The following is a 20,462-nucleotide window of genomic DNA, read 5'->3' as shown; positions in this document are numbered from 1 at the left end:
CGGTCTGATAGCCCAGAGCTTAGGAACAAAGGATCACAATAAGTACTCGGCGATCTATCCGGATGATGCTATCCGGATATCCGCTGAGCTCAACGGTCGCCTGAACCCAGCTGAAGGGTCGGCAGAGATCCGAAACGACTACATTTCACTAGATATTTGTAAAAGAAGCATATGATTAAATAGGGGGAGCCGAAAAGGCTCCCAGAAGATAACAGAGCAGAATTTTCCTAGTCCAAGACACGTGCACACTTTTCCGGTAAGTCCCTGCTTAGGGCTGGATTATGCCTGCCGTCGATACTCGAGAGGCATAGCTTGTAGGGTATTGACTGGTAGCGCCAAGAGATTAGGTCGGTCGGGGTAGGACAAAGTCTCGCTACGCGCGAAAGAAAGTCCCGCATACTCAGCGGGCCGGTACGTCGGATAGCCCGGGTGCCGTAACACTTCTAGCTGAGCAGCCTCTGCGCTCGGTGGCCTGTAAAAGCGCTCGCGCGCCGTCGTCCATCCTTTGGTGGAGGGCACAGGGTTGTGAACGAGCTCAGCCGAACCAAACTCGGCGGAGCCTCGGAAGTGATCTGACTTGGTTAGTCGGAACCGAGTGGAAGCGAGCCACTCGTCTGTCCCGGAAGGGCCGATCCGCGAGGGGACCACCCTCTGCGCAGGCCATACAACCGCCGACCTAACTCGGCGATTCGTTGTGGTTTGTGTAAGGAATCCACATCTGATGGTATTTGTGTGTTCTACTACACCACACAACGTATAATATGGGGTAGCGGAGGTGTACCAAACCACGATCTTGCACAGGTCTACATGATATTATGGAATGGTAAGTGGTTAAGTACACGAAGCCAAGACCTCCTGGGGTGACGATGCTCGCAAAGAACGCGACACTAAGTAGCACCTAAATTTGCGGACACCTCATTGCCAACAAACCATGCCACTCCGCCGCGTAGCGGCGGCGGCCGGCTAGTCCTAAATGATTAATGCTAACACGGTGTCCGTCCGTCCGTCACACGAAACGTTTAGATTTTTGAGCTTTCTCATTGGCTGTCGAGCGGAGCGAAGGCGGCTCCAATAGGTTAAAACTGGATTATGTAGCTTACATCGGTAAATCCATGTGCACATAATAATATTATGCAAATCTCCATAATAATTTATTATGGAGATTTGCACAAGACTACCCATTATCCATCGCTTAAATACTACGAAGTTTTGATGTTTACTATTTTTATTTTGGATGTTGCTATTAATACTTATTTTCAAATGAAATAGCTCCTAAGGACGCTTCCTATGCTGCAAGGTGCTTAGCGTACACGTGTTTCCGAGGCCATACCATTAATATACGTAATACTATGTTCTTAGTAGTTTCTACAAGAAACAAATACTAAAAGAATAACTACAACTGTTTTGTTGTAGAAATATTAAGAAAATATATGAGTGTGAGGTAACCGACTGAGCTGCCAAATAATAGTGCATGTACAACAGAAGCTGGCCGTAAGAACAACGCTGTGCTAATATACGTTGTCACTTGATCCATGAAGAAAAATAGTTTTAGATGAACCCATATGTGTTACTGCAGTAAACAATTGTTTTTTATTAAGAGTTGTTTGGACAGCAAAATCTGATACTACTTAATTGGCGGACGTGTCGCCGATAGGGGCGAATGATAAGATTATAAATGGAGCGGCAGGACAACAACAAACACGAGAGGTGTTAATTATAGTTGGTTGGCAGAAAGTAGACCACATAAATAAACGTGAATAAACGTGGAGCCTAAATGACGTTTAACCATCATGTAATTATCCTTAAACTATCACATTAAAAGCACTACCGTCGAGATCCTAATGACTAATTCTGAATCAGCACAAAATGCACGCTGCATGCATAAAAATATTACAATTCGAATATTTTCTAGCTTTTATTGAGCTTTGTGTGAGAAGTGAACAATCTTTAGTTACTTACAAGCTCAAATAGGCAGTACAAGCGGGTAAGTAGTACAACCTGGACATACCATTACTATCATGTGAGCTCAGAAATGAACCGCGATATCGAGCACGACGCTAAACTAAACATATTGTGAAGCGTTCGTATAAATGTTATTTGAAGTGCAGGTGGTTTCGGGTGGAAGATGAAGATACAGTGATAGCTAGCAATAATAAAAAGATTGCATCAAGAAGATTGATTCAAGATCATTAGAACAATTATATCAATCAGGAAATATGAAAAAAAAACGATCTAGGCACACAGCATCCCCAGATTGAAACACAAAGTATTATTATACATGATTGGACATCTCCCAATGTTCACGTTGCTTACGTTCGCATTTTTACTCAGGGTTTTTGAGCTAATACCTATTAATATGTTGCGCTTACTCAGCTCAGTAGCACACCATTGGAGGACGCTCCGCAACGATATATGTGGTGCTTAAACGACTACATGCAATTAACATGACAGTGAAAATGTTTCAGAATGAGTTCGGTCAAATGACTTCAGCTATAATGACTACAGCTATAATCCAATCGTTTACGGTTGGTAAATCTGTCCTCGCTTGTTACATGTCATTTCCTGTAGAGTACATATTTTGCGCGTGATCGCAAGTACATCGGGAATACATTAGATTTCATATTTTCTGGATTTTTCACATCATTAGTAAAATAAAATGCCTGCTTCTTGTATGTAGGATCGCTGGAAACACTGCTAACTAAGCCAATACCTTTCGTAAATGCAATTTTGAATCATTGAAAGTTAAACGTTTTCGATGTGATAGCAGCAAGGCATATAACTTTCCAAACCGGAAAATAATTATGTCCTGAAACTGGCCTAAACATCCTAAACTTTGATTTGATGTTACTAAGCGGTAGCGAGCGCCCGCGATATTTGCGTAGGCTGACTCCCATAGCGAGCCGCGCATTCCTCAGGCCAGGTTATGCAATCGTTTTTTTCCAGGAAAGTTCAGGACATAAATTTGCAAAATGAGGTTTATATAAGTGTTTTATCCCTTGAGTTGGTTCTAAATTAAATCCATTATTTCCGTCATAGTAAATTTTAGAACAGAAAACAGAGGGCATTGCTTGGTTGATAGGTGTTTGCATATCAAAATGTAGCCTATTACAATGTCGTAGCTCTCCAATCCTACGGGTTTATGGGGAACTGCGGTGCACAAAATGTCTAGAATGGCTACTCAGATGGTGGTTTGTCCTTCAGTTTATTAAGAAAAATGTTCTAATAATAATTGGAGTTACTAGGCAACAATTAGTGAGATAATCCGGTTCTTGGTAGTTTTTGAAGGACACTAGCATGAGCTCACCGCGGCATTTACAAATAAGACGGTCAATCGCTAATACAGAACGGTGGTATAAAAAAATCCGCCGAGCAAAGCGCGAATAGCAATAATATTTTCTCACCTTTTTTTTCGTTTCCATCCGATTTTCGAATCTGAAATCTGAATGCACAATTTACAAAAGTGAAACGTACTCGAGAGGAGCGAGGCGGCCGTACTGCTGCTCGGCTTAAGCAGGGATAAAGAGCCTCGCTTGCGGGGATCCGCTCGGCTTGTATAATATCTTTTAGGGTGCCAAATCGTTTTAAATACTTCGAAGTATTAACTATGACAGATAATATTAAGGTCCTTACTGAATTCCTATCAGCCAAAACGGAAGAATAATACTAGCAAAACAATATTACTGAAGACTACTACAGTCTGTAGTAAACGTGCCGGTATCCAAATGGTACATGTAGTTGAACCTGCACTCATTATTGGCCATTTTTTCTTAAACTTCAGACTCAACGACGAGTGGCTGAAACTCTTTGCCTGCAAAATAAATTCCCCGACCGTAAAATACACCCTTCGAATCAAAAACGTAGCAGTCATGGGCCGAAAGCCCAGCAATGTGTACGACTTCTTCACCCGGCTGGAGCCCGAGACCGGTCGCAAGGGGCTCGTGCGCTACCAATGCAAGAAATGCGACAAGCAGTATGCGAGTAATGCCACGCGGTTGGCGGAACACCTCAAGATGTCGTGTGTACCGGGTTTCCAGACCAACCAACGCTCCCGTAGGTCAATGGCTGCCGCATCCTCCGCTCCTGCTACCGATTCGCTCCACGAGACAAAAGCTGAAGACGAGCCCGAGGAGCCCGAGGAGCTTGAGGACTCGACTGACAGCATGGCGGCCACGGTGGCGTCACTCGCCGTGCCAACGTCCAGTCCTGATACCTTCTCATCCTCTGGAGTGGAGACGGCTCAGTCGCTGGCCCTCAAGCGGGCTGACCAGCAACTGCTTACCAACATGTTGGAGTCAGAGGCTGAGCCTCCTCAGGACCAGACCGAGGTGCTGCTTCGATTGGCCAAACTATCTACCTGTGTCATTGGCGACGCAATGGCGGTGATGAAGATTAAAGGGCATTTGGTGGATCTGGACCTGGTTCGGGGGTATGATGCTCCCTTAGCGATGAACATCTGCGGACCGGCGTTGACAGTTAAGATGATGCCAATTACTGGAGCCACAGTCGGTACTGGGTCTTATGACTACATGGACGCAGCAGAGATGGGTCAAGTGGTGGTGATCAGTGCTCCGTCAGGCATTTCGACGGCCGTGTTTGATGGAATATTGGCAACAGCGCCGAAAGCACGAAACGTGGCCGGTGTTGTGACGGACGGCCGTGTGCGAGATGTGCAGGAATTGTGTGCAATGAACTTCCCCGCGTTCGCAACGGGCACGTCGGTGCATGGAGTGTGGGGGTCAACCACAATCGGAGATGTGAACTGCCCCATCGTCGTTGCAGGATGCGTGGTGCGTCACAACGACATCATCCGTGGCGATATCAACGGTGTGATTGTGATCCCTGCTGAACGTGCACAAGATGTCGCCACCCGAGCGGAGATTATCGAGGATCAAGACAGATAACTCGCGAATGAATATCTTACAGCTCGTCGATAGTCAAGTCTACACAATTGCTGGTTATAAATATGCCGACATTAGGGTATAACACAATGACTAACACCTCTAAATCAACGACGCATCTTTTGAAGCTGAATCCAGCGTTAAAATTAATCTGCGACCCATTCCCCTCTATATTAATAGTTATGTGCTCCCACAAAGCTACGCACTCACATTGGCCAAAATGCACGACAAAAAATGCGGATTTGTTTAAATAATAAGTACCGGTATTACGAATCACACATAGGCTACATAAAACGATGTATTGTGATAACGAATACTATACACGATTAAACTTTTGCAATACATACACCTTTTGTCGTGGCGGTATGTGCTGACGATCCTCTCTGTATTAATATTCCCAATCGTAATTCCCTCCGAATAAAGTGGTTGAGAGCTTGCTTACAAAACTTAAGATAACTCTCTTAACTATAAAGGTCGACTGAAGAATGATAGCAGTGACATCTGCTGTTAGCTCCTTGATTTACCCACAAAAAGGGTGGCAAACGCTCAGATCCATCGGTATTGCATGCAAATGCAATAGTATCGCAAAAGCGGACCGAACGGTGCGACTTTGCTCCAATGGTATGAGTTCGAGTAGGCGTTTTGTGCTTTAGGATGTTTTTAATCGTTGCCGCGTGCTGTAGCTGAGCCCACAACGCAATCGACAGATCTGCCGTCGCTGGTCATTCGTTAGCCTGCTTCGCGACGTGGGTGGGGCTTAGTGGGCGAAGGTGTACGCGGTATTACAGTGTTGGGCGGGGAATTGACAATAGCCGGCAGAAATTAAGCCACTTTGCATAACGAACGGCACTTATATTGGGTACCTTATATTGAGTATTCAACTCCTCTTTATAATATTATAATGCTGCCTCCTGACGCTATCAACACTGAGAGGATCGTCTGTGTAATAGTGATACGAAATGAAACGCATTTTAACGTTATTTTACGCTCTCTCAATAGGGCTACATGTACAGAACACAGACTGTGTGTCACAATGTACACACATTTCCATCCCATTTGATTCGCACTTAGTACGAGAAGCTTTATTCGCTCACCATTTGCAGCCTTGTGAGCAAGTATGGCGGATGAGGTGGACTATGAGAGTGACACGGCAATGGCCGTAGAGGAGGAAGAGGACAAGCCGCAGCAGGCCAAACGCACGGTTAAAGGACGCGGATCTGGTTCCGCTGCCATGGACGCGGCGCGGTACCCATCCGAGAGCGGCGTGTTTGAGAAGCTCAAGCCCTCGCCTTCCAGTCGGGACCACTCAACGGCTCTGCGCTCCGTGGAGGGATGGCTACTATTCGTCACCGGCGTACACGAGGAAGCACAGGAGGAGGACGTAATGGACGCCTTCGGGGAGGACGCACAAGTCAAGGATCTGCATCTGAACTTGGACCGACGCTCAGGCTTCGTCAAGGGCTACGCACTGGTGGAATTCGAGCACTTTGAGGATGCCAAGGCGGCCATGGAACGCTTGGACGGGCAGGAAATCTTGGGCAGTACGATTCATGTGGACTGGGCCTTCCGGAAGGAGGAAGCAGCGAGACGTGGGGGGCGCCGATCCAATCGACGATAGATGGATACATTTGAGAGAATGGATACACTGGAGAACATTGTGTTGTTTCTTTCTTCTTTGCAGACAATACGACGAGATAATGGAGACTAACTATCCTATGGTGAAGACACGTGCATCGCGCTGTTTCTTGGGTCGTCCGCTGGGTTTCTTGATCTTGTTCTTGTACTCCTCCATGTACCTTTTCTCGAGTTGCCGTTTGATGCGTAGCCATTCCGCCACTTGACGCTGGATCCGTCGAGCGCCAAAATATTGATGTGCGAAGAACTCGATACGACGTTTAGCTCCTGGGACACCAGAGATGCCAGGGTCCTGGTCCGGGGGCATGTCGGAGATGGTGCCTGCGTTCACCTGGACATTTATTCCAAGGTAAGTAAAAAAATCAAGATCTTTGCAGCCACCTTTGCGTGCGTGAACGTACTTTAACCATCTCACGAGTCATGGCCAACAGCACATCTCGAAAGTAAACGAACTCGCCTTCGTACAAAGGCACTTCGAGCAGACCTACATGACAGGAACACGTTAGAGCTGATAATGTAGCCATCTACTGCTGCCACTTACACGTGTACTTGAAAAAGTGAGCCATGTCCATCGGCATGCCGAATTTCCCCAGTGGTGGCTTGAGCAGGTTCACAAGCAGCAGCATCTTGTCGACCTTGACGAACCCAGTGGCTTTCGGATCAATGTCGGCCCATTTGGTCTGGAATTCTTCGAGTAGTTCGGGCTCAAACAATGGCTCCTCATCTTCGTGGGAGAGCGAGAAACCCTCGAGAATAACGGCAATCGTGAGGTTGAGCATGACGTACGTCACCAGAAGAGTAAACGTGCAGAAAAACCCATAGGCAATGGGATTTCCACATCCGTTCAGAGGTTTGCAGCCTTCAAAGTCATTAAACCCGCACATGGTTGGGTCATACGGAGGATCGTCCACACAACCCGGAGTGCTGGACGCCAGATCATGCATGCAACTATTCCACGCTTCTCCAGTGGCAGCGCGCAAGAGGAAGAGGAAGCCGCTGCCAAAATCCTGGAAATTGGCGTGGGCGTCGATATTGTCCGACATCGCCACTTTGGCGAAGATCTGGACTCCCATTGTAGCGTAGATGAACAGCATCAGGAACAGGATGGACGTGATGTTACTGAGGCCAGGCAGGGCGATGTAGAGCGTCAGAAGAATCTGCCGAATGCTTTTGGATGCCTTGACGAGGCGCAGGATACGCGTGACTCGGAACACGCGCACAAGCATCGCAAGGGATCGCACTGAGGCGCCCGTGAAAAGCTCAACGATGACACTTAATAGTGTACCGAGCACGACGAAAAAGTCGAATTGGTTCCACTGGTCCTCGAAATACTCCCACCCGAAAGCTGTCAGCTTCATCACCGCTTCTAGCGTGAATATCACGGCGAAAATCTCGTTCACAATGTTGATAACGTACGCTTGCATTGTCGATTCACCGAAGAACTGCGCAGCCATTAGGAAGGTATTTACGATGATACAGATCATGATGAACCATTCAAACCGCTGCATCTTGACCAGGAAGAACAGCTGACGTCGTAAAAATTGCCTCGGAGGCCTCAAAATACGCACGGGGCCGACGCGAGATGCAGCTTTTTGGGCCTCAATCCACTTCTTCTGCTCCGGGGTGAGCATAAAGTCCCCACCGAGCGCTGCTTTCATGCGGTTAAAGTTGTCGATAATGACCCCCACAAATAAGTTGACGACGAAGAAGCTGCCGACCATGATGAAGAGGACGAAAAATAAGGCCCAAATCATGTTGTTGTCCCGGATCGGCTGCATCCCGATGCCATTTGAGTCGATGGCAGCCATCATCACATCGGCCCAGCCTTCGGTAGTGGAGATCTCAAAGAACGTCAACATGGCTGAGCCCACATTGTCGAAGTTTTGGGGCAAAACGTGGCCCCAGTCGGCTCCCCAGCACTCGCAAACGTATTCCGAAGTCAGTTCCGAGCCTGTGGTGGTTGGGAACGATGATTCACACGCTGTACCGGCAAACCAACTCCGCTGAAGCTCTGAGGACTCTTTCCACGTTTTCGGAGTGATGAGAAAACTCATTCGAGCGGCCGAAAACGCGTTGAAGACGTTTCCACTGCAGGCATTGAACGTTCCTTTCAAGTAGTTGACCGCCACGATGCTGAAAATGAGAAAGAAGAGCATGCACACGAACAGGACGTTGATCACTTCGGGGATGGCTTCGAACAAGGCGTTCACTACCAGCTTCAAGCCAGGCCGTCGACTGATCATACGCAAGGGACGAAACGTTCGTAACCCTCGCAGTGACCGCAAAGACTTGAGGTTTGTTCCTTTTCCTGACGACTCAGCCACGAGCATGACGACAGAGGAGACGACAATGACGCAATCGATGATGTTCCATCCATTTCGAAGGTATGCGCCTTTGTGCATGATGAGCCCCATGGCAACAATCTTGATGACCATTTCGATGGCGAAAACTATCGCCAGCGCCTTGTCCAGGCCTTTCAGGAACGTCGCGAGGCCTGAATTGGGGTCCGCGAGTGGATTATCCACAGCCAAAGCAATGGACGAAACCACGATAAGACCGAAGACAGTCGAGTCGAAGTATCGATGTGTGGAGAGATAACAGGCAACGCGTCGCACTTTCGAGTCGCCTGGGAAAAGGAATAGCGATCTTCCGAGGTTAATCTGGGGCGGAGGGTGGTTCGTATCGTCCTCTTTTTCTTCTTCATCTGCAGGTAACTGGACCCCCGTGCTCAGCATCATAGCGGACACAATACTCGCCCGTGAAGTGGCCAAGAAACTGTTTCGAGCTGAGTTCATCATGTCTCGCAACGACGTTCCTTCCAAGTTGACTGCCTTATCAGCGCGAGGAGTGGTCGACCCATTCGGAAGGTTCAGTCGAGCTGGAGGTTCAATGTATACGGTTTTTGCCAATGGTACGCTTGGTGTCAATTCGTCTGCGAACCTCTCGAGGTTGACAACTCGAACGTCTTCTTCGTCTGCATCCTCGTCCATCTCCAGTATCGACTGTCGACGAGCTCCTAAGGGAAACGCAGTGGATAGCATCAAGAAACTTCCTCTTGCCGTCATCGTTCGCTCGTTCTCGGACGTGATTGGAGCAACTTTCATACTCATGTTCATCACGGACATTTTCTGCGCAAGTTTCTTGGTTTCTTCCTGTTTTTCCATTTCTTGCTCTTCGTCGTTGTCTCCAAAGTTGTCCAGTAGCAGAGCCAGGAACAAATTCATGAGCACAAAGTCGCCAAGGATCACCAAAGAGATAAAGTAGACACACGACAGCATGCCGTTCCCAAGGATGGCGAAGTACATGATACTATTCCAGTTCTCGCCCGTGATGATCTGGAACACCGTGACGGCAGCCCAGAGTAGCGTGTCAAAATTGTTTCGTGGAACCTGGTAATATACGAAAAAAGGGTTGGTATAAGTTCACGCTCTTTTTGTCAAAATAAATTACTTACCGTTCCATCCCAGAACTCTTCCAGGTTGAATGGAGTCGGGTATCCTTCGTTGTCGAAGCGCATCGTGTTACCAAAGAACTGCAGACACGACAAAACGAAATCGTAAGATATTCGTAAGCTATTTGAAACGTCGGGTAACTAACTTACCTGAACGCCAACCAATGCGTAGATGTAGATGAATAGGAACAGGAGCACTCCGAAGTTCGTGATGCTGGCCACTGCTCGTATGATCATTTCCAGTAGTTCTCGAAGTGATTTCCAATCTCGAGCCAGTTTAAATACTCGAAAGAGACGAAATGATCGCAAAGCTGACACTGCTCCTTTCTTTGGAGGATTGCTGGACATGAAAGAGGGTGGTGACGCTATCGTCTCCAGGATCCCCATCGTCACGATGAAGGCGTCAAACAGATTGAATCTGTCGCAAGAATACTGCCGTAATCCAAGTCCAAAGAGTTTCATGACCATCTCGACGACAAAAACACAGGAAAGCGCAAAGTTTACAATCTCGAGATCTTCGTCCATCTGCGTGGGCATCGGATAGTGATCCAGGGCTAGAATTGCAGTGTTGGCGAGAATCACGGCCATGATAAACCCGGCAAAGAGTTTGTGAGACACGACGGCATTCAGCCAGTGCTCACGGGCGAGTTTTTCGGCATTCTCTCTCTCTAGCTTTGCTCTCCTCTCCTCCTCTCGCTTCTGGGCGGCGGTCTTGCCTGGCTTCTGGTCGAGATTAAATTCTTCTGAGATAACTGCCAGTGTCAGATTCATGACGAAAAACGACGCGAAAATGATGAGAACCACGAAAAAAATCGCCCCGACCGTCGGTTGAGACGAATCCATCACCATGTACATAATGACAGTCCAGCCCTCTTGTGTGATGGACTGGAAGATGGTGAAGAACGCTCGTCCGATGTTGTCAAATGTCGTGAGACCCCAGTCCAGACTGGGGCGGTAGAGCGCGTAATCCATGGCTTTGTGGTGACTAAATCTAGGATTTCCAAATGCGTCGTAGTCCGAGCCACAAGTTTTCCCACTACTGCACGCATGGTTGCCAGCTTGGCCCTTGGCAGCGCAGAGAAACTCGTCGTCTTCGTCTACCGGCCAGAAACAATCCTGAGGAACATTCCAAGGCGAAGTTTCCTTTGTGTAGTCGCCAGCGCTGTCTTCGTAATCTAAAAGTGGCACATCAATGCAAAAATACGCCTCTTCGTTCGCCTTCACTTGGTCGATGTATTCTTGCGGAACTGGCCAGACCACTTCGTTCGTGTCATCAAGCGGCAACTTGACGGGAAACGATGTCTCGCGACATCGCCGATTCATACTGCCACCGAAAAGCTGAATTCCGAGGATGCCAAAGATGAAGAAGACAAAAATCTGGAGAATCACGACATTTCCGAGAGCGGGTAGAGCCTTCAGCAAGGCAGCGATGAGACGTCTCATTCCAGGAATTACTGAGAGAGATCGTAGTGGACGAAGCACTCGGATCGTTCGGATAGCTGATACGTTGGGCATTCCTGGCAATGAAGCCACAAGACTATAGGAAAAAAAAATAAAATAAAAACAGATTAACGGAAGTAAAATAAATTCCGGTCAATACAGCAGCGTTGTTACCTTGAGACGACGACGAAAAAGTCGAGGACGTTCCACGTATCTTTTCCGTATGAGCCCTTACCGTGGACTCCCATTGCGATGATCTTGAGGATACACTCTGCGGTGAAAATGATCGTGAATGGAAGTTCCGAAATCTCTACAATGTGGTTCTGGAGCGAATAGGCGTCCACGAGTTTCCCGCCTTGATACAATTTCCCGGTACTTGCAGGGTTCAGATCCGAGTCCACGACGGAGAAATCGGACAATCCGAGGATGACTGAGTTGGCCACAATGGCGGCAATGATGAATCGATCGAAGTATTTGTGGGAGACTATCTGCACGCACCAGCGGCGTAATTTATGTTCTCTGGACAAGAAACGGAAGAAAAGATAATCGGCACCGAATCGCTAGAGAAAGCACCAGAGATTCAAGTTAGTTCTACGCCCTTGAGACGTGGATTTCCCGTCTGCAGTAGCGTACCTTTGGGGGCTCAACGAAGCCCAATCGTCTTTTGAGATCGACTTGTAAAGGTTTTTCTGAGTATTCGGGTGTGTGGGTGGCCGGCGGCTTTATCGTTGCTGGGGCTTCTGCTTCTGGTGGAGGAGTCATTGTCGTGCGGGGAATGTCGGGAATCAACGCAAACGCATCCTTTTCCAAGGAACCACCAGAAGCTATCGGCGCGACCGCAAATCCGCGCTTAATTCTGCCTGATAGATGCCTCAGCACGTTCGGGACGGACGAAGTCTCGAAAGTCCCGAGCGTTGAACCGGAGCACGAAATGCTGTTCACGCGGGTCGTGGTCAATATTCAGCCCAACGGGGCCGAGCAAAAAAGGAGTTACGGCTACGAAACGACGAGCATTGCCCGGAAATAGGTGGACAGTGATCTGGGCGGGGAATCTCGGTCTAGGTATAAATGGAAAGCTGCCATCTAGGACGACCGAGACTCGCTTTCGTTCATGTGGTTGTAGTCTCGGAAGAGCATACATCACATCTTGTTACCGAACTTCTAGCTGCTTTGCAGAGTTTGACGAGGCGAAAAAACTTGATAAGTTACGCCAATTTAGAAATTTTACGAGCTGTAAACAGATATTCTCGGCTTCGGTAGTTGTACGAGACTGTTCCGTCGAAAATAGAGTCATCCTGGACATGAGCTGAGTACTATCGAGACGGAAGTCATCATCTGCTGCGTACGTGCCACTAAGCGTGCTGTGAAGCCTCTGGGAGTATGGGCTGTGTTTGCGGTACCCAAGCGCATCGATACGTTGAGGTTCGCCGGGTCTTCGATGGCAGTTTGTTTCTCCAACTCATCGGTGCAGACAGCAGCACTCAAGCGATTACGTTACGAAAAGCGGAGTCCTCTAGCCATCGTGCATCCATCGCAGCCCAATCCGGCCAGATTGCTGTCATATTCGATGGATGCGCGAGTCTCTTTGACTCGAACGGGACAAACACCTTAAGCATCCGTGCATTCATGCCTCTCGGTCGTATCCATGTTGTGGTACCTCATTCACCCAGTCACGTGTATGAGGTTGATCCTCACTTACATGACAGCGAAGTCCTGTTAACATCTGAAGTTTTTCTCTTCTGGAAATCCGAAAAGGAAGTTATCTGTCGATATGTGACTGACGGAGGGGGTGACGAGGTTGTACTGCAGTCCACCATGTGTGCTCGAGTGGAGCTGCAGAATCAATCGCGGTATTTGCTGCTGCCACCTCGGTCCTTACCCGATGACAAGAAGGACTCGTCACTAAACGCTCTCACTAACGCAGACTTTATCGGTCTACTCAGCACCATACCATTCTTCGCGAATCTCCCCAAAGAAAAACTCGCAATGCTCACGGAAATGTCGACAATACGCGTATATCCCAGCGACAGCGTCATCTTCCGTGAAGACGAAGGGATCAGTACTCAAATGTTCGTCACTCTAGCTGGCTCTGTCGAGGTGACGAGCTCACGGGCTACTGGGCCCTTAGCGAAGCTAGAGGCAGGTTCATTCTTTGGCGAAATGTCGTTGCTGATCAACATCCCACGTGCTGCAACTGTCAAGGCGCTTGAAAGCTGCATGTTGATGAGCATCGAGAAAAAAGCCTTCCATAGTTTATTGGATCAGTGTCCCGACGCACGCCTGGGCGTGGATAAACTACTGAAGGAGAGGCTTCTATTGAAGGCGATCTTGAGTGGAGTGCTGCCCTTCTTCGACTCGATACCCAACGAGAGAATGATCCGCTTCAGTAACGAACTTGACATCGAAGATCAGGTGCACAAAGGCGACATTGTACTGCGTCAACTGGACGAGAACGATGCACACGAGTCGAAGTTTGTGTTTATAGTGTACGGAGCGGTGGAGATCACGTCTAATCACCGAAAAACCAGCAAGTTCGGACACGACAGCTCCGTTTTCCTCACTCCAGGATGCTATCTGGGCCCCTTCACCTTTGAGCGCATGAATGTGAGTAAAGGGAAGGCATTCGCACGGTCCTCTGCAGTTCTGTTGACTTGCTCCTTCATTAAGATCTTGAGGTTGTTTGAAGAGTTTCCAGCTGCTGGGGCCGCAGCAAATATTGCTTGGTTCGGTGAGCGCTGCGACTTTGCCAGCGTCTTACGTCACGGTCTCTTGACACAGAGATTCCAGGCATTTCTCGAATCCGAACACAGTGACGAGAACTATCTGTTCTTCCTGGAGATTGAGAAGTTCCGCGTGATAGAAGACAGTAATGAGCGACGGGTAGTGTCGAACCATATTCGAGAGCGATATATCCAGTCCGACGCCCCGAAAGAGGTGAATCTCCCTGCAGGTATACGCGACGGCATCTTGGAGCAGATGGACAAGTTATCTCCCACTGCTATCGTGGAGACCACGTTCTTCGACGAGGCGTGCGACGAGATCATGCGGCTCATGGTGAAAGACAGTTTCCCTCGTTTCAAAAAGAGTCTGTACTTCCAGAACCTCGTCGAAACGCTAGACCCACACACCAAACGAAAAGGGTCCAGGCTAATCGCCGCCTGTCACCATTTCAGAGACTCGCTGCAAGTTCTGCGCCCCGGCCACGTCGACATGAAGAACATGCAGCTAGAACGCATGATGAGTACAATTCAGAAGTCCCAAGCGCGAAGAGCTGTGTCCTCCGGTTTGGCACTTCCTCAATGAGCAGGTAGAAATCAGCAGATCTGTAGTGTAATATTCCATTGCCAACGTGTTAGTTAACAAGCAATAAACCCCCTTATTGTCGATGAAACATAATAAACAAAAGCGTCACTGTCTATTGAACCCCAGCATCTACCGCAGATAATATCAGCTCGTCAGTGGGTCGCGGAATCAAGCGGAGATTAGCGCACTGAGGCACTTGACGACGTCTCCGTCGACCTCGCGCAGCTTGCGGTCCGCCTGTTGCGTGGAGATCTCCATTTCCTGCGCCACTAGCGCCACATCTTCCTTGCTGACCTTGACGGCCGCTAGTTTCTTCTCCAGAAGGCGCTCGGCCTCCTTGTCCGCCTCTTCCTGTTTGTGCAGCGCCTGGAAAGCCGCCTTCATCTTGTTTTCGTCCATCTGCTTCTCCTCAACGAGGTCCGTGAGCTTCTCCATGGCGTTACTCTCATCCTTCTTGCTCTTCACCTGCTCCTGCGGCGTCTCTTCCTCGCCATCGGAGCCCGCGTCGGCCTGCTGCTTCTTTTCTTCTTCCGTCGGGCTCATCTTGCTCGTTTGCGATGACCAGCCAAAGGATATTTGCTGCTTTATTATTCACCCCTTTCTAATTCGTTTTAGCCAATAATGTTTCGGATACTCTGCAAGTGGTGTTGCTCCACAGCAAATCCATTTATATAAGGGAATGTGTTTTCACGGGCCTTTTACTTACTTTACTCAAGCTACTCGACTAGAGCCGCAGTGTTTGTATCAATTTCCGAAAGTACAGTAACGACAGGACGAGTGACGCGCGGTCGTCGGCACCCCCTCGGTTTGCCACCACAGACTGCAGACAGCTCACTTGTGCTTCTGCTCTCTTCGTCGCACGTACTCCTCCTCGTCACCAGATCCATGATGTTCTCCCGCATGTCCCGCCGTGTCGCCTCCGCCGCCAAGCGCAGTGCCACCCGCACCTTCACCACCCAGGCTCGTGCCGCTTCGGCCGTGAAGGCCCCAGTTCTTGCTGTGGCTGCCGCTGCTGGTGTGACGGCCCTGGCCCTGAGCGCTGCCCCCGTGGCTGAGAACAAGGCTGCTGTCCAGTCCTCGACGCCTCTGGGTGGCGTGCCCGGAACCTCCAAGGAGCGCACGTTCATTGCCATTAAGCCCGATGGCGTGCAGCGCGGTCTGATCAGCGAGGTGATCGGCCGCTTCGAAAAGAAAGGCTACAAACTCGTGGCGCTAAAGCTTATGACCGCCACGGAGGCTCGCGCCAAGGCCCACTACGCCGACCTGTCGGAGCGTTCTTTCTTCCCGGGTCTCGTCAAGTACTTCACCTCGGGCCCCATCGTGTGCATGGTGTGGGAGGGCACGGACGTGATCCTCACCGGCCGCAAGATCTTGGGCGCGACCAACCCCAACCAGGCTGCCCCCGGCACTCTGCGTGGCGACAACTGCATCTCCACGGGCCGCAACCTCGTGCACGGCTCGGACGGCCCCGACTCGGCCAAGCACGAGATCACTATGTGGTTCACCCCCGAGGAAGCCAGCAACTACGAGCGTGCCCTTGACACGTGGATCGTTTCGGACAACTAAGCAATGCTCGGGCTAAGCGCGGCTGGCGAAGGATGAGATCCACCGCTTGCCTCAGCACCTCATTGTATTACCTTGCTTCCATACACTAAAGCAATAAAAATGATGATGAAGCAGTCGTTTTGTATTTCACTAGTGTGATGAAAAGGTGGCCAATTGCAGGCTATCTAGAACACGCCGCCTGGCAAATCACCAGTAGCTTTGAGTTGAGGGCCTCTACTCGAGGACGCTGGTGCTTGAGCAAGCGTACACCCGCCAACAGGTTGAAGTCGCGCACTAATAAGCAGACTTTATGGAATGCAGCGGGTTTTAAACTTCGAGCTGATCAACGGAAGCTGCTGTGTGACTTGCAGCAACGGAAGGTGATGTTGGGATACATTCTTCAAGTGTATTACATTGACCAATCACAACGACGAGCTGGTTGAAGTGACATTCACTCTTTCGATTACGCACCCGTCTGGCCTCGCTTCCGCCTCCACCTTCCCTAACAGCAACATTTAAGGTGCATCCGACAGCGCCAAGCCATGCAGCTTGCAGCACTAGGAAGGATACCTTGCCTTGATGAAGGAGCAACGTGACGCGTAAGCACGGAATCGCTGCAGATTTGCGTGTTTGTCAGCTTCTGCAACGGGACCTGGACTGGCAACGCAGGGCAACTCTGGGGCGACTACACCAAAATATCGATCTACTACGTACGTTACGTCAGCTCAGTTACGGCGAAGAGCGCGTGGTCCTGCGACTGATGATGGAAGGCTATGTACGGTTACGTCGACGGTGTTACAGCGTGAAGGTGGAGGCGGATTAATCAATTCGCCCGAGTCACCGCTGCTTTTCACGTTTCCGCTCTTGTGCAGGTCTATAAATCTCACCTAGCGCTTATTCGTGCTGAGAGGTGTGACATCGCCGTCATGCCCAAGAATGGTGACACATTACGCAGCAAGCTGAACCTCAACGCTCTAGCTGCGTGACAAGCATCAACTGATTTGGCGTTGCTCCAAGCGTGTTTTTGCGTTATTCTGTACCGGTACTTGTACTCAGCAGCAAATGCATTTCCTCGCTATTAGCCGACGAGCCATCACTGGACGCTATCGACTCCTCGTAGTCCTCCGTATCGTATCCGTCCAAGCCGATCGATCGAGGATCAACTCGTCGAGAGCCTCGAGATCGCGTTAATGCTGCTCGTCGAAAGCCAAAGAAAGTAGCAGGTAGTCCATGCGAGTCCACTCGGTCGAAGCGCCAGCCAAGATGTTGATAGCATGAGTTACAATGCGTGATGCTCCATCCATATCCTGCAAACCACGTGTCCTCCGTACTGCGCGTCATATCCACGAAGACATGTGCACGGTCCACCTCGCGCAGCGTCAACACTTGGAAGACGTGGCCGCCAGGGTTAACGAACGTGCCTCCAGCGGCACCGCGTGCCGTCATGCTGAAGATTTCTCGAGTATTCGCCAGGAAAGTGCCACACATGGAGCAGTAAATATCCTCCTCAACCTGTTCCAGAAGTTCGATCTCCTGCGCAGCAGCCGCACGGTGGAGTTCATACTCAGAAGTTCAGTCGTTGAGTCGTGTCCAGCGGCAAGTTTCCAGCCACCCAGTACGCGAACAGGTTCGGGTCCTGTCGGTCGCTTGGCAGCGCCAAATAGTGCACCAATGACGACTTTTCGTCTTCTTCCTCACCATTTGGTGCTCTTGATCGGTCCGTTCGCGGTTTGCGAAACCATTCGCCGTGGATATTGGACAGCAGCATGTTCTGAATCTTCTGCACCAGAACCCGTGCATCATACAACGCATATGTACTGCACCCCCAGTACGCTGGGTACTGTCGTCCACGGAGTTTCCGCAGACTTCTCTTCTTGCTCGTCTCATTCTCCTTTTTCTCGTCTTCTCGATGCCAGCACAAGTTGTCGAATGGGATCGACTGAGCTCTGTCCTGCGGTAAGATCTCCACTTCACCCCACAAAATCGCAGCGCTCGATTCCGATCGTAGTCTCTTAACTAAACGGAAGCGCTGTCTCGCAGCCCCAGTCATCGCCGCACTGTGATCCTCCACAGTGAATCTCTCAACTCGAACAGTGACCCCATACTGCGTGCTAGCCTGGTGTGGAGGCAGCACGGCCAGCAGCGCACCTTCATGTGATAGTAAATTACGGATGCCAATGATCATCGAGTCCGAGAGCATCCGGAGTGGCAGATCATCGCCTGGAAACAGAACCTGAGAGATGTTAGCATCATTTTCGACAGGTTTCAATGAGCAGCCTGTGCGTACGATATCGGGTAGGTAGATCAGTGGTAGTGTAAGCACCTTGCCACCGGGAAAGACTGAGAGCTGGCGGTGATCTACAGTCTCCAGGTCGCCCAGGTACGCGTGAGCGTTGCTGATACCTTCGCCACCGTTAACAGCGTTCGCCATACTTTCAGAACCGGGTTAGCTAAAGTTTTTTTTTAAATAAGATTTCTTTTGTAAAATTTAAATGTAAAAAAAGCTGAAAGAAGAGAGCTGTGCCAGCTACATTTAGGCTTCAGTCTTGCTCACGCAGCTTAAAACATTTCCAAATATCTCACCGTATCTGCTGTAAGTTGACAGGTTGAATGGTGGTGGTAGTCCTGACATCATCCGGTGGATAAATTCATGAAGGCCATGAAGCGCTGCCAAGCTAATGTACATGTAGCAGGACGCATCCATTAACGTGTGTGACTTCAACAGGGGAGCACCAAGATGACAAGATGACCATCCTGCAGCTGGACGAATGGCGCTCTTGTCATCCATGTGATTGTAGTAATAGTAACGCTGACAGACTTCCTTTCAAGTTGAAATTCAACGGGCAACTGATTATGTGCCTAGTGGGTAATCTGGGTAATACATGTACATGTACATCATGTATTACCCATGTATTATACATGTACCCACGCGCCAAGTTGGGGGCCAACCCAGCAGTATCATTTCCTGCTTTACTGACTAAAAGTACGGTAAAGTGGACGCCAAGATCTCGTACATCGGACGTCGCGCTGAGCTGGCACTGTACAGTCAGGCCTTCTCAGCTTGGGAATACCGCAACCCACAGACACTCAGCCGTCGTCTCCACTCGCTCGTGGTCAAGCTGCACCTGAACAACCTCGCAGCACTGGAAGATGCGGCGTTTGCTATGGAATTGGAGGACAGTGCTGCGTCTCGCAAGCGCAAGGGCTCGAGTGACGAGCAATCCGTTGGAAAGCGCGCTCGGTATGTACGTGCTGATGCTGCATCCACCAGTTCGCTCTTCTTTGACGGCAACCGCGATCTATTGCAGCATGTGTGCTCGTTCTTGGGGGCCAGAGACGTGCTGCAGTGTGCTGCAACGAGCTCGCAAGCCGCTTCTCAACTCCCAGCGTTCGTGACCTCTATTGAAGTAACGACTGTACAGATGATGAAGCTGTCGTCTTCTACCCGCTCGACTTTCTTTCAGCGGTTCCCCAACCTAAAGAGCTTTTCGTTGTCGGGTCGGATGCAAGCGCAGCAGTTCAATTTCCAGGACGAGAAGACGCTCGTTGCTCGCAATGTGCTGATTCGCACTATGCTGCGTGCGCTGAGCACCGCACAGTTGCCCAAGCTGGAGGTTTTATCGCTCAATTTCTGCTACTCTGAAGGCCTAAAAGACCATGTCACGAGTCAGATTGCCACCGTATTGGCAGGTCCATCGAGCAACTTTCCACGACTACACACACTGTCCCTTGTCGGCAACTGCATCTCGGACGATGGCGTCATGGATCTCTACGATGCCATTGCACTGCCTCGCTACGACGCTTCTCCTCTAGCACTGCTGGATTTGTCCCAAAACTTCATCGGTGAGCGCGGCCACGTGCAGATGCAGGAGCTCGTGACGCAATTCGCTAGTCGCGGCTCTGCTCTGATTGTCAACGTGATGAACAATCTCCTGACCGCAGCTGCTCCCGTTGCCCCAATGGAGTCGTTTCAGTAGACGAATGCAACATGTATCGGAAACGAAGTAGAGTGTGATGTAAACTAGATTGATGCTGTTCAAATACTACTATTTTTTTATCGAAGACCCACATTTGTCCACGTAACATTCCTCTTGATCATTTCCACCGAGGAAACGCATTGAAACGGACGCCGGAGACCAACGGCCAAGCCCCACCGACCGTCTCGCTGTCCTCTCTTTTCTCAATTAGAG

At 49.7% G+C, this 20,462-nt stretch overlaps 8 protein-coding genes across 8 annotated transcripts; 5 read left to right on the top strand and 3 right to left on the bottom strand.

The window, feature by feature from the left end:
* Positions 1 to 3,866: 3,866 nt before the first annotated feature.
* PITG_08766 (demethylmenaquinone methyltransferase, putative) lies at positions 3,867 to 4,901 on the top strand (the record flags this gene model as incomplete). The annotated part of the gene is made up of 1 exon (XM_002902801.1): positions 3,867 to 4,901. One exon carries the CDS (start codon positions 3,867 to 3,869, stop codon positions 4,899 to 4,901), a length of 1,035 nt encoding a protein of 344 aa, XP_002902847.1.
* A 1,114-nt stretch (positions 4,902 to 6,015) lies between these two features.
* Positions 6,016 to 6,553, top strand: PITG_08765 (RNA binding protein, putative; the record flags this gene model as incomplete). The annotated part of the gene is made up of 1 exon (XM_002902800.1): positions 6,016 to 6,553. The coding sequence occupies one exon, from the start codon at positions 6,016 to 6,018 to the stop codon at positions 6,514 to 6,516; it is 501 nt and encodes a 166-aa protein (XP_002902846.1).
* A 53-nt stretch (positions 6,554 to 6,606) lies between these two features.
* PITG_08764 (Voltage-gated Ion Channel (VIC) Superfamily) lies at positions 6,607 to 12,186 on the bottom strand (the record flags this gene model as incomplete). Its single annotated transcript, XM_002902799.1, has 8 exons — positions 6,607 to 6,864; positions 6,935 to 7,017; positions 7,075 to 9,308; positions 9,390 to 9,922; positions 9,988 to 10,065; positions 10,135 to 11,521; positions 11,599 to 11,984; positions 12,100 to 12,186. The coding sequence occupies 8 exons, from the start codon at positions 12,184 to 12,186 to the stop codon at positions 6,607 to 6,609; spliced, it is 5,046 nt and encodes a 1,681-aa protein (XP_002902845.1).
* A 618-nt stretch (positions 12,187 to 12,804) lies between these two features.
* On the top strand, positions 12,805 to 14,727 carry PITG_08763 (uncharacterized protein; the record flags this gene model as incomplete). Its single annotated transcript, XM_002902798.1, has 3 exons — positions 12,805 to 12,889; positions 12,962 to 13,063; positions 13,136 to 14,727. The coding sequence occupies 3 exons, from the start codon at positions 12,805 to 12,807 to the stop codon at positions 14,725 to 14,727; spliced, it is 1,779 nt and encodes a 592-aa protein (XP_002902844.1).
* A 168-nt stretch (positions 14,728 to 14,895) lies between these two features.
* Positions 14,896 to 15,292, bottom strand: PITG_08762 (uncharacterized protein; the record flags this gene model as incomplete). The annotated part of the gene is made up of 1 exon (XM_002902797.1): positions 14,896 to 15,292. The coding sequence occupies one exon, from the start codon at positions 15,268 to 15,270 to the stop codon at positions 14,896 to 14,898; it is 375 nt and encodes a 124-aa protein (XP_002902843.1).
* Positions 15,293 to 15,572: 280 nt separating this feature from the next.
* Positions 15,573 to 16,409, top strand: PITG_08761 (nucleoside diphosphate kinase B; the record flags this gene model as incomplete). Its single annotated transcript, XM_002902796.1, has 1 exon — positions 15,573 to 16,409. The coding sequence occupies one exon, from the start codon at positions 15,628 to 15,630 to the stop codon at positions 16,291 to 16,293; it is 666 nt and encodes a 221-aa protein (XP_002902842.1).
* An 892-nt stretch (positions 16,410 to 17,301) lies between these two features.
* On the bottom strand, positions 17,302 to 18,703 carry PITG_08760 (uncharacterized protein; the record flags this gene model as incomplete). Its single annotated transcript, XM_002902795.1, has 3 exons — positions 17,302 to 17,805; positions 18,059 to 18,505; positions 18,596 to 18,703. The coding sequence occupies 3 exons, from the start codon at positions 18,701 to 18,703 to the stop codon at positions 17,302 to 17,304; spliced, it is 1,059 nt and encodes a 352-aa protein (XP_002902841.1).
* Positions 18,704 to 19,154: 451 nt separating this feature from the next.
* On the top strand, positions 19,155 to 20,249 carry PITG_08759 (uncharacterized protein; the record flags this gene model as incomplete). Its single annotated transcript, XM_002902794.1, has 3 exons — positions 19,155 to 19,182; positions 19,267 to 19,513; positions 19,544 to 20,249. 3 exons carry the CDS (start codon positions 19,155 to 19,157, stop codon positions 20,247 to 20,249), a joined length of 981 nt encoding a protein of 326 aa, XP_002902840.1.
* Between the last annotated feature and the right edge of the window lie 213 nt (positions 20,250 to 20,462).

This window comes from Phytophthora infestans, genomic scaffold (assembly GCF_000142945.1).
Source record: "Phytophthora infestans T30-4 supercont1.16 genomic scaffold, whole genome shotgun sequence".
NCBI lineage: Eukaryota > Oomycota > Peronosporomycetes > Peronosporales > Peronosporaceae > Phytophthora > Phytophthora infestans.
This window is presented reverse-complemented; position numbering and strand designations above follow the sequence as displayed.